This window comes from Ochotona princeps, chromosome 14, assembly GCF_030435755.1.
Source record: "Ochotona princeps isolate mOchPri1 chromosome 14, mOchPri1.hap1, whole genome shotgun sequence".
NCBI classification, from domain to species: domain Eukaryota; kingdom Metazoa; phylum Chordata; class Mammalia; order Lagomorpha; family Ochotonidae; genus Ochotona; species Ochotona princeps.
In genome coordinates, this window is record NC_080845.1 from 46,680,525 (window position 1) to 46,693,628 (window position 13,104).

General features: G+C 43.1%; 1 protein-coding gene across 6 annotated transcripts in view; it reads right to left on the reverse strand.

Moving 5' to 3' along the window:
- The window catches only part of CCDC171 (coiled-coil domain containing 171), a 304,667-nt gene that overhangs the window by 274,682 nt on the left and 16,881 nt on the right, over positions 1 to 13,104 (reverse strand). For 5 of the 6 annotated variants that reach the window (XM_058672678.1, XM_058672679.1, XM_058672680.1 and 2 more), the window contains 2 exons: positions 6,110 to 6,300; positions 3,852 to 3,983 (listed from right to left, as the gene is read on the reverse strand). In XM_058672678.1, the coding sequence (XP_058528661.1) occupies positions 3,852 to 3,983; positions 6,110 to 6,300 (323 nt within the window). The remainder of the gene's footprint in view (positions 1 to 3,851; positions 3,984 to 6,109; positions 6,301 to 13,104) is intronic. The other variant, XM_058672681.1, reaches the window with a different exon arrangement.

Below are 13,104 nucleotides of genomic sequence, written 5' to 3' on the forward strand. Positions count from 1 at the left end.
CCAGGAGCCAGGTGCCTTTTCTAGGTCTCCCACACGGGTGTAGGATCCCAAGGCTTTGGGTCTTCCTCCACTACTTTCCCAGGCCACAATCAGGGAACTTGATGGGAAGTGTGGCCACCAGGATCAGAACCAGCACCCATGTGGGATCCCAGTGCATGCAAGGTAAGGACTTTAGCCGCTAGGCTACCACACCAGGCCCACGCCAGTCATTCTCTATGACATTAACTGACAGGTGACCAGAAGACAGTTTCCCAGGAAATGGCAAAGAAATGCTTCTTTTTGCCCTAGCTCACTGTATGTAATTTACTCACGTAATTTGCTCCAAGTTGTGTCTGTATCACAACTACACTTGCTGGGTCAATCTTTTGCCATGTTGTACCCCAAACTCTAGTACCTGTTTTGACATATAAATGGCTATATGTACACCTGGGTTGTGATAACTTTGTTTATTGCCCCCTCCTATTTCTCTTTCTGTATTTCATGGTATTATTTTCAATCTACAGTCACATACTAAATCTAATCAATGGGTGAGGAGTTGTTAACTTTTTCCCCTGGTTAAGCTATAGCAGTTTGAAAATGAAATAATGACAAACGTAAATTTATCTTCTCAATGTGTGCAATCCTACTGACAGACTATACTTCGGAATGAAGTGGGAAAATGATCAAGGGAGTTATGGAATTTTCTCCTATTTAAGGTTTATTTCTTTATTTGAAAAGCAGAATTACAAAGAGAGCAGAAAGAGTGATTTTTCCATCCACTGGTTCGACCCCCCCACACACACACGGCCGCTGTGGTCAAGGCTAAGCTAGAACAAAGCCTGAAACTCCATCCAGGTCTCCCCTATGGCTACACGGGGCTAAGAACCTGGGCAGTCCTCTGCCGCTTTACCACGCGCAGCAACAGGGAGCTGGACTAGAAGTGGAGCAACTGGGACTGAAACCAAGGCCCATGTGGGATGTCGGAGCTGCAGACAGTTAACTGAATATGCCACAGTACTGGCACCCAGGAGGTTACAGTGACTTAAAAACAAAACCTCATCACGTGCCTACCCCACAGAAGCCCGCAGCAAACACTCAAGAACAAAGGAAAATGAATGAGAAAAAATGCTATTTCAGGTATACAAAGGTTAAAAAAAATAGTAACACATAAATGCATTTTTTTTAAAATCAGCAAATATTCAGTTCTAAGATTACTATGGCTTTGATTTGTTTGGAAATGTCCAATAACACTAAAAATGAGCAAGATTTTTTTTAATATTTCATCAAAAGAGGGCTGTTTTAAAAAAGGAAAAACATCTGAAAATGAGGTAAGCTTAGTAAGACTATACATTAATCTTCCAGGAAGGTACACCTCCAACACTCCAACTTCTGCAGAAAGAAAAAAAAAAAAGGAAAAGGTACGGCATAAAATTAAGATTTTATTTGTGTGTCTGGTTTCAAAGGTTTTTTTTTTTTTTAACTTATTTTGAAACTGATTTCCCCAAGAGAGCCACACGAAGAGTGCACCATATGATACCAACACCTAATTACAGGGTGCGGGGCTGGCAGTGTGGTATAGCCGGTTAATTACAGCCTAAAAAAGTTAACTCATCAACAGTCATTAAAAACAGGTGAGAATTTTATTCTGCCCCCTCAGATCATTTTTTAAAGGCTTTCTTCGGTTGAAGTGGGATAACAGTTTCTTAAGTTTAATGTACAAAAGAAAGAAATAGTTTTCTTTTGTTAGCAGAAAAAGGACAAGGAACTAAGAACAGAGTTCCAAGCAGGTCACTTGGAAAACACATGCTAACAAAAGCAGCAAAGCAAGACAGGTGGCAACATCATAATTAAGGCTTCATTTTGAAGTTAAAGCACCCTTAGTACTTTACAACATAAAGATGGTAATAACCACATATGTTTCATTTGGGCTTTATAGAGTTGATCAAGAAAACTGGACCAAGATCACCTCATCTGGAACATATTTTGTGTTAAGTTTAGGCTTCCGGCTAGTAGCACTATAGATTTCTGAATGTATCCCAGAGGTTATTTTCAGAAACTTCAGTTTATTCCAAGTGAACTTTAAGACAAATTACTACCAGCAATGATTCAAATACACAGGCAGTTCAACAACTTCTTTTATGGTCCTGTAACATTTTGTTCAAAATTTTACTTCATAATAGTATACTTTATCTTTACAAATCTCACCATGTTGAAAGCTTTCCAGTTTAGAAACCATATATTAAGTAGAAGCTTACCCTCAGTATATAAGGGGAGGTGTGGTGGGCAGTTTACAAACAGATACTTAGGATACCAAGAAATCTAAAAAGCAGGTTTTCCCATTTTTCCACACTCTGCATGAGTGGGACATAAGGCAGAGTGAGGGTGCAGGTGTGACTGAGAGGAAACACAGCACAAAGACCAGTTTAGGAAAGCTGTTGTTGCGTTGATATTCTGAACACTCATACGTACACACCAAATTCAGTATTTCCACCATTCACTTTCAGATCTCACTCTTAAAGAAATAAGGTGTCCTCTATTCTCTGCACAGTTGTGGTCAGCTTCTGTTCTTGAGAGCTGTTTCTACCACAAAGTGACTGAAAATTTGTTCAGGTCAATAGTCCTTACTCTTGCAAAGAATCCATATTTTGACATCTTCGAGAAAGATTATTTCAAGTTGTCATTTAGTGTAGGGAAAAAATTACATAAGACATAGTTCACAAAATAAATAATAAACAAAACAGATAATAAAGTGATGGAAACATATTTAATGTTTTAAGTTAGCTGTTTATCATGAAGTTTTCTTAAAATGAATGAATTGCTCACAAATCTTTAAAATACACAATAACACAATTAGAGTTTCTCCTAGGTCTCCTTCAAAATAACTTCCTAGGGGGAAGTTGGCACAGTGGTTATGACACCCATTACAGCTTCAACAGCCCATGGTGCGGAGCCTGGGTTGGAGACTCAGTTCTGCTGCCCATATTTCAGCGCCTTGCTAACAACACGATCCTGGGAGGCAGCAGATGGTGCTGGTTCAGATACCTGGGCCTCTGCCACCCACAGGGAAAAGGCTAGACTGAGTTCACAGCGCCAGCCTGGCTCAGACCTGATGCTGTAGGCATTTGGGACGTGAGCCAGGAGTGAGCCAGGAGTGAGCCAGGAACGAACCAGGAGTGAGCCAGGAGTGAGCCAGGGATAAGGAGTTATCTCTTTCTCTCTTCCCCTCTCTCAAAACAAAAATTTTAAAATAATTATAATTTCCTGAAAAGCGTAAGTTCACCGAACTAAGAACCTGGAGACCTGTAATCTTCTCCCACATTCTTCACTCAGTCTGTTACCTGAATATATAACTTCCAAATCTACAACTGTTCACAAATAAAGGGGTCAAGTGTAATCAGTAATTTTCAAACCAGGTTATTCAAAGCCTTGGGGATTCTATGTGCTTAAGATGAGGAAAGACAAAAGATAATTAAGAATTTGTAATTATTTTAAAAACAGCTCAAAAATCACTATCCTGTATGACACATAAGGATTCTTTAATATCTAAAACCCCATTATGTTATTGCTTTATCTTACCAAATATTTTCATCAATCTCACACTTTAAATTGGAAAAATAAAATTACCAAACGTGTATATGTCCTTCTCAAAACCAGTAGGATTGACACAGTGGAAATCATTCAACTCTAACACTAACAGTCCATGCCAGGAAAGCTTGCCCTACAGTCACGTAACTGCCACGAAGCATGGCCTTCAGGAATCAGAGAATTTTTTTTATCCTCAGGTGAGCTAGTCAATTATACCATTAAATGCAATTTGTACTATCATAATCATTAAAAAAGCATAATTAAGAAAGTTATTATTTTTAAAATACCTGTACTATAAATTGCAACTCTCTTCTTTCTGCTTCCCATTGTTCTGCTTGTAATCTAAAGTCCTCCAATGCTGTCTCCCTGATATGAGACTCCATCTCATTCTTCTCCTGCTGACGTTTTTCCAACGCTTCCTTTATGTGGATAAAATCTTGCTTTACTGTGAGGTCAATAAAGGTTGTCTTTCCTCCCTCAAGCTCAGTTTAAATTTACAAGGGGCTCTCCTTTACAGATTGTTGAAACTCATTCTGATTCATGTAAAAATCATTAAATACAACTATTGTTTAAATCATCAGAATGAAGCTCTGAATAAAAAGCTATGGCTACCTTTTCAATACGTAGACATATATGTAACCCAATTTTGTTGTAAACCTCAACATCAGAGACAAAACTGAAGAAACTTCCAGCTAACATGGAAACAGATAATAAAATTGTTTGGATCATCTTTGATTAATTATACATAAGTCTGACAAGGAACGATGTATTTCCAACGAGGAACAAAGAATTTTATGACACAAATCAAGACAAGCAAACTGCAAGATGCTAAAAATTTGAAAAGAAACAAAAGATATGGGCCCAGTGCAGTAGCCTAGTGGTTAAAGTCCTCGCTTTGCATGTGCCAGAATCCCACATGAATGCCAGTTTGTATCCCAGCAGCCCCACTTCCCTTTCAGTTTCTTGCTTGTGGTCTGCAGTAGAGAATAGACTGGGGCCTTGAGACCCTGCATCCACATGGGAGACCCAGAGGAAGCTCCTGGCTTCAGATTGGCTCAGCTCCAGCCATTACAAACACTTGGGGAGTAAGCCAGCGGATAGAAGATCTTTCTCTCTGTCTCTCTTTTTCTCTGTAAATTCAACTTGTCGATAAAAATAAATACATCTTTTTTTTTTAAATTTGTTGGGACTGCAACTAATTTCTAGTGCTAACACGTAAACAAAATTTGAAAAACACTTTTCCATTTCAACTTTCCTAATCTGGCTCAAAAATATCTTTAAAATTTAAAAAGCAAGTTTCCTGAGGACCAAATTTTCTAATAAATAGATGTTAAAACCAAATCCCCTGGGCCTGGCGGCGTGGCCTAGCAGCTAAAGTCCTCGCCTTGAACCCACCCCGGGATCCCATATGAGCACTGGTTCTAATCCCGGCAGCTCCACTTCCCATCCACCTCCCTGCTTGTGGCCTGGGAAAGCAGTCGAGGACGGCCCAATGCTTTGGGACACTGCACCCGTGTGGGAGACCCGGAAGAGGTTCCTGGTTCCCGGCATCGGATCGGCGCGTACCGGCCCGTTGTGGCTCACTTGGGGAGTGAAACATCGGATGGAAGATCTTCCTCTCTGTCTCTCCTCCTCTCTGTATATCTGACTTTCCAATAATAATAAATCTTTAAAAAAAAAAAAAAAAAACCAAATCCCCAAAACAGGAGGAAAACGTTTCGGTGGTTTATATAAGAAAACAAAGCCTCCCGTCTCCATATGCATCTGTGTAGTAATTTTTAATTGCATGACTTCCGCTACTGAAAAGTGAAGACACAGACTTGAAGCCTTTACCTCCCCGGAGCTAAACGGTGAACCTTATTCACCTCCAACCCCCACCAAGGCCTCTATGGTGATCACTTCAGTGGTCACAGCAGAAGATCTGACAGTGACTGCATCTATCGAGATTTTACCAAGTGCGGGCTGGCTGATGATAAAAGAATGCTGTCGTTCTTTTCCCCACACCTTCAAAACCTGTAATGGTGGGGAAGGTTATACAGGGTAACCAAGGACTTGCACACCAGGCCATTCAAATACTAATGAGTCCCTGTGTCTACCAGGCACATTCCGGGTTCTACGAATACACACAGTAAACAAGAGATAAACTGTGACTACTGGCGTGGAAGAAAAGCAGGTGTGCAGACAATGTCTGGGTATCCTTACTTGCCTTTCCTATATTTATTGCACATTCAGATAAAAACCTAAGGCCCATATTTCCAACATATAAATCCTGCTGCTGAGCCAAAAAGGCTGCAGATTCTTATCTTCCTGCAATATGTCCACATAAGTATTTTATTGCTCTTTCTTTTTATCTTAGATCAGACATTTCAAAGTGTTTTTTTCACAATAGAAACAGTACACATAGTCATATACTGTTGAATCATTACAGAAGAGGGCGACAGAATGTCCCTGGAAAGGAAAAGGGAAAGAAGCAGAAGCAGGGAAGGCAACCCAAGGACAAGTTCAAACGACATACAACAAACATCCCAATGGGCTTCGGATTTACCTGCAGAACTTTCTCTAGCCTGCTTTTCTCTTTCATAAGTAAATCATATTCCCGATGGCAATTTTGAATTATATTGTCCCTTTCTTCCAAGTCATGTTCAAATCTTCTGCATTCTTCTTTCCATTTCTCCTGGGAAGTCTGAAATTCCTTCTCAATCTCATTTGCTTTTCCTTGAAGTTCAGAATTCTGAGCTATTAAGATGTAATAATAAGGTATATTAACAACCATGAATTAATTCGGTGGAGATCCAAAAACCTAGGCACCAGCCCTGGTTTCTTTTCTAACACATTAGGACAAAGCCCTTTCACTCCAGTAAATGCTTGAAAAGCTTGGTACCCATGAACAACATTCCAAACTTTGTCTATTGCCCTTCCTCTCAGATGATTTGACCATGAAACAGTGTGGCATCTTAATGAACATCTGTCCAAGAGGAGGTGTGTCTCCAGCACTCTACTGCGTCTTAACTCTTACCCAAGACAATCAGGCAGACTGCATCCCTTGCCAGGTGCTAGCTTACAGCTGCAGATGCCCTGCTTCCAATGCAGCTTTCTGCTAGCATGCATGCACCCTGGGAGGCAGCAGGTGACAGTTCAAGTATCTGAGTCACTGGCACCACACGCGAGACCCAAACTGAGCTGCCAGCTCCAGATTCCAGCCTGGCCCAGCCATAGCTCTTACAGGCATTTGGGGTGCCAGCAGATGGAAGAGGTGATTCTCTCCAAAAAAAAATTGGGGATGTAGGAAGGAGACTGTGACATAAAGCACTACTTTTTTAAAGGACTCAATAGATTACAAAATTTAAAAATTTGATTATTGGCAACAAACTGGTTGTGACACGCTTAACACTTATACTATCCAAAAACTAACGCTGGGAACCATTGTTGCAGACTTAGAAACATTCACTTTTTAGGTGCTGCTTACCTTTCCCCCATGAATCCAACAGTAACTTGTTAACACACTACAGCACTGCTGTTTCACTATGTAGAAAAGAGATAAGGACTGTCTCCAGCACCTACCACCCATAGGACTCTCTCACCCCCAAGAACAAAAACTTTCTGGTGAATCAGGTGTGAAGAGCCAGTGAGGAAATACATACAAACTTATTTGTTAAACAAAACAACAAGCCAGCTGCATCCACAATATTACTTTTAAGTTATATTTCTTGATGTTTTTAACAGATCATGCATTTAAAAGATTTAAAATTCAAATGTATAAAAGGTACAAAAGAGGGCCTGGCACAGTTAGCCTAGTGGCTAAAATCCTCACCTGGAATGCACCAGGATCCCAAGTTCGTGTCCCAGACGGCCCCGCTTCCCTTCCAGCTCCCTGCCTGTGGCCTGAGAAAGCAATTGAGGATGCCCCAAAGCCTAGAGGCCCTGCACCTGTGTGGGAGATCCGGAAGAAACTCACGGCTTCTGGCTTCAAATTGGCTTAGTTTCAGCACTGTGGCCACTTGGGGAGTGAACCAGCAGATGAGGATCTTTCTGTCTCCTCTCTGTGCATCTGATTTTCCAATAAAAATAAATAAATATTTTTTAAAAGGCCAATTTTTGTTGTTTTTCTCTTTGTTCATTTGGTTTTTTGTTTAAGGGGATTTGTTCAGCAAAGCAAACAGTCCAATCATTTCTCGGCCTTTTGGCTAAGATGAAGTACAGAAAACAGTCCTCTGCTGTGGTCTCAATAATATTTTTTAATTAACATTATTTTTATTGCAAAATCAGATGCACAGAGAGAAGGAGAGACAGAGAATAGATCTTCCATCTGCTGGTTTACTCCCCAAATGGCACAAAGCCAGGAGCTTCTTCCAGGTCTCCCAGGCAAGTGCAGGGTCCCAAGGCTCTAGGCTATCCTCCACTGCTTTCCCAGGCTACAAGCAGGGAGCTGGATGGGAAGTGCAACAGCAGGGTCACCAACTGGCACCCATGAGTGCTTGCAGGTGGAGGATTAGCCAGTTAAGCCAACACACCAGACTCCCAAGGACATTTTGTTTCATGATACTTTGCAACTGATCTAATTTTATTTTATTTCATGTTTTCAAGCTTTAGGACCTTTCTTTGTCTTCATTTTTCTGAAATTTCATACTGCTATACTTTCATGTGGGTCTGTGTGTTTGTATAAAGATGAGGATTCAATGAGCCCTTTGAATCCTATTCCTGTTTCTCAGTTCTAAACCATCACCTGGAGTACCAAGGAGGAGTTGTCCCCATCCTCCCTCCTATCCTTTTCTTTCACTGTTCCCTATTATTTAGACTGCTACTCAAATTCCATCTTTATTTTTGTTTTTGTTTTTCTTTTGTTTTTTTGTGTATGTCTCGCCTTTTAAATTTCATCTCTGGTGTTTTGGTTTTTTTTCCATCTTCAAGCTTTGATGCTTCTGTGGGCAGTTTTCATTTTGGCTTTCATGTTTTAATTTCTAAGAGTTTTCTCTTTTACAGCCTTCATAGGCAGAATATATTCTTTTTCAGCTCTGAGGACATTGCTGTTATTTATCTACTAAAAGTTCTTCCCTGCAGAATTTCTATTTCGTCCAAGTTGACTCTTCAATTTTAGACTTGCCCAAAGATCCAGTAATTTTTCCTGGTCTCCTTGCAACCAAGTGTGAGGAACTACAACTGTAGCACATTTTATACTCCTAGGCTAATAAACCCATCACCAAGACTCTGCCCTTCAAAGTGGTGTTGACAACCTGTGATCTGCATGCACCTGCAGATGGGTCTTGCTGGGTCATTTACTGGAAACATGAGTAGCATTAGTTTTTCCTACTACCTTGGTTAGGTGACGCAGAGAAACATCCTCCAAATCTGTCCAAGTAATACAGAAATCTGAGGAAATCAGTAGAAAAAGAAAACCAAAAAAAAAGTATGCCTTTTACTATTCAGCACTGAATATGCTATCTTCCTGTGTCTGGCAGCCTGTACTTCATCATCTCAGGAGACCAAACTTTCTGAATTCCACTAAGAAGTAGGAAAAACCTCAGAATAGCACGCTCTGAGAAAGGGGATCCAAGGACCCAACTGTCTCTCAGCCAGCTTTCATCCAACCCTTCTTACTGACATTCTTACTAACCCCTACTGACCCTCCCATTTCCAGTTCCAAAGCTGTCTGGTAATTCTACTGTAGGAGTCTCCCTACTATCCAAAAAGTCCCCTGCAAGATCTTCCACCCCTCGTTTAGGATTCTGATGGCTCAGGCACACTCACTCAGTTACTTCTCACCCATGGGCTTTCTGACATCCAAAATTTTTTCTTCTCACGCAGCATATTTTCTCATTATAGGATTATCTGCCAAAGTGTTCCATAACTTCATTGCTCCATTTAATACAGAGATTTTGAAAAATACAGAAATTAAAAGTATTTCATGCTGAATACTAAAGTTTCTTCAAAAAATTCATGGAAAGTGGAATTAAAATATGTTGACTTGGGTGCAAAAATATCTTGAAAACCATGCAGTTTTCTCATAATACATATTCCCCCTCAACTTCTTCATACATCTAATAATAAAACTATAACGCTTATATTTTACTATATTTATTCTAACATCCATCTATCCATGCATCTATTCCTTTATTCATCAATCAATTGATTATATTTCTTTATTCACTTCAAAACAGAAAGCAAACAATTCAGCACATGCGTCCAGAATCCAAGCAGGAGAGGAATGCTATTGAACAAGCGTTACTTGCAAGTCTCCTCCCCTCAATCATACCCCTTCAGCCCAGCCATGTTTCTCTACAACTCTCCACTTATTTTTCAAAGTCTTGGCATGATGGAATTATAACTCCTTATGAAGAGTGTGCCATGGGGGGTGGAAAATGGGGGGGAGGGAATCCCAAACTATACAGAATTATATGATAAATTTCAAGAATTAAAAAAATATATATAATAAGTGCCTGGTGCCATGGCCTAGTGGGTAAAGTCCTTGTCTTGAATGCGCCAGGATCCCATATCGGCGCCGGTTCTAATCCCGGCAGCTCCACTTCCCATCCAGCTCCCTGCTTGTGGCCTGGAAAAGCAGTCGAGGACGGCCCAAAGCCTTGGATTCCTGCACCCGCATGGGAGACCCAGAAGAGCTCCTGGCTCCTGGGTTTGGATTGGTGCAGCACAGACCATTTCGGTCACTTGGGGAGTGAAACATCGGATGGAAGATCTTCCTCTCTGTCTCTCCTCCTCTATATATATATCTGACTTTGCAATAAAAATAAATATATATATACTAAAAAGGCTTGGCATAAAAATATATGAATTCCACCTCAGCTATAAGCATCTATCTAGGTTGCCTTGCAGTCACGCAAGTGTTAAATTGCCAGGAGAAAAGCAGCCTGTGGCTGGTGGGCATTATGGGCCTGGCACCAAATCTGTGTTAATTATACCAGTATGTCATCATAGTTACCTGTTTATATGTGTGTGTGTGTGTGTGTGTGTGTGTGTGTGTGTGTGTGTATTTTAAGGTATGCAGAGAAACCTGTGTGCCGTCATGAGGCAGAAGTCAGGGGACACGAGGCCAGGACATACTGTTCTAGCACCCAGGCACGCCTGCATAGCCATGCGGCGGGGGGGCTACAGATTGCCCAGAGAAGCAGGGGAGGGGGCTGCCATGACAGTTCAATCGCTAAAACCTCACCTTGCTTTTCTTTTTTTGAAAAAATATTTTTTTTTTTCGGAAAGGCAGACTTACAGAGAGAAGGAGAGACAGAGAGGAAGATCTTCCATCTGTTGATTCACTCCCTAAGCAGCCACAATGGCTGGAGCTGAGCCAGTTTGAAGCCAGGAGCCAGGAGCCTCTTCCAGATCTCCCACACGGGTGCAGGGTCCCAAGGCTTTGGGCCATCTTCTTCTGCTTTCCCAGGCCACAAGCAGGAAGCCGGATGGGAAGCAGGGCTGCTGGGATTAGAACCAGCACCAATATGGGATCTCAGCACATTCAAGGCAAGGACTTTGGGCACTAGGCCATCGTGCCAAGCCCTAAAACCTCACCTTATAAGTGCCGAGGTTGTAAAGGGACCCTGGTTCATATCTTGGCAGCCCTCTGCTTATGGCCTGGGAAGGCAATGGATCATGGCCCAAAGACTTGGGACCCTGCACCTATGAGAGAGCCTAGAAGAAGCTCCTTGTTCCTGGCTTTGGATCAACTCAGCTCCAGCCATTGTGGCCTTTTGGAGAGTGAACCAGCAGATAGAAAATCTATACTCTGTCCCTTCTTCTCTCAGTAAATCTGCCTTTCCAATAAAAATAAATAAACCTAAAAAAAAAAGAGAGTGTAGGGACAGGTAGGAGTGGGGCCATTGAGGGCATGTTTGAAATGTGAGGAGTGACTTCTGAGGGCTTCCACACACTGAGCCATTGCACTCATAGGTTGGCAGGGGAGCTGAGATAGGGTAGTTTACAGGGGTAAACTACAGGGCATATCTGGATCAAGCCAAGCCACCAGCGCATGTGGGAGACCTGGGCTATGCTAAGTGGCATTGCCCGCCACTCTGCAGCACACATGAAAGCTGGGGATCGGGGACATGCATGGCAGGCCTAGACTGCAGTGCCCACCTCTGAGTGTTAGGGTAGAGGATGGGCCACCACAGGCTGGGCTACAGCACTCACGAGAAAGAGAGAATCAGATCTGGGGATAGATTATGTATAGGGATTTGTGGGATCACCTCTGTGGGACTGCAGCATCTACTGATTTAAGCAAGAGCTGGGGTTGGTGACAGGCCGAGCCAGGCTGGACCAAGGAATTCACCTGACATGCAAAAACCAGGGCTAGGAGGAAGCCAGGCTGGGTTAGATTGCAGCACACATGAGAACCTGCTCTGGGAGTGGGCCAGGCTGAGCAAGGGTGTAGCACACACTGGTAAAAGCCAGAATGGGTGCAGGCCAGTCTAGCTAAGCCACAGTAGCCACCACTGAATGCCAGGACTGGAGGCAGGCTATGTCAAGCTGGACAACAGAACCAGCCAACACACGAGATCCGGGGCTAGAAGTGGACTTGGTAGAACTTGGGATGCTCCCCTACTATGCCAGGATGGGCTGCAGCATCCATTGGCATACCTGTGAGCCAGATCTGGGGTCAGGCTGAGCAAAGGTTGGCACAAACAAGAGCCAGGACAAGGTGCAAGCCAGGCTAGGTTAGGCCTTAACACCCACCAGTTCACATGAGGGCCAAATCTGGAGGTCAGCCACACTGAGCTGGGCTGTAGCACCTGCTGGTGAATGCTGAGACTGGGAGCAGGCCATGCAAGACTGGGCCACAGCACCCACTGGCATGTGCAAGACCCTCGGCTGGAAGTGGGCTTGGCAGGGGAACTCTGAGGATTCTCTTATTAGGCTGCTGCTTCCACTGGTAAGCATGAGAGCTGGGAATGGAGAAGGGTCATGCTAGGCTAGGTTGCTACACCCACTGGCATATCTGAGAGACAAAATGGGTGAGGGTCACTCAGACTAGGCCACAGCACCTGCTGGTCAAATGCCGGCATTGGGTAAGAGTCATGTCAGAATGGACCACAGTACGCTCTAGCAAGCACAAGATCCTGTGCTGGGTGCAGGCCTGGCAGGAGAGACATGGGCACTTCCCTGCCAGGCTGCAGTTCCCACTGGTGAGCATGAAAGCCAGGGTTGGGGATGGGTCAGGCTATACAATGCAGCAACACCCGCTGGCATATGTATAGGCTGAGTATGGGGTTAGATTAAGCTGAACTGATTTGCTGCATCAATGGGTATGCACAAGAGCTAGATGGAATACAAGATAGGCCAGGCGCATGCAAAAAACAAGGGCTGAGAGTAAGCCTGATGGGGGCTACTGGGAATCGTCCCAACTAGGCTATAGCATCCACTGATGTGTATGAGGACCAGACCTGTGGCAGGTTGGGCTGGGCTGGACCTAGGTTTACAGAGGACATGGAGCTCGGGATAGAACTGATAGTAGGGGTGTGGTCAATCCCAACCCAGACTGCCACAGACCTGGCCCTTATACACAACAATGGGACCTGCAGCCTAGTTGGGGCAACC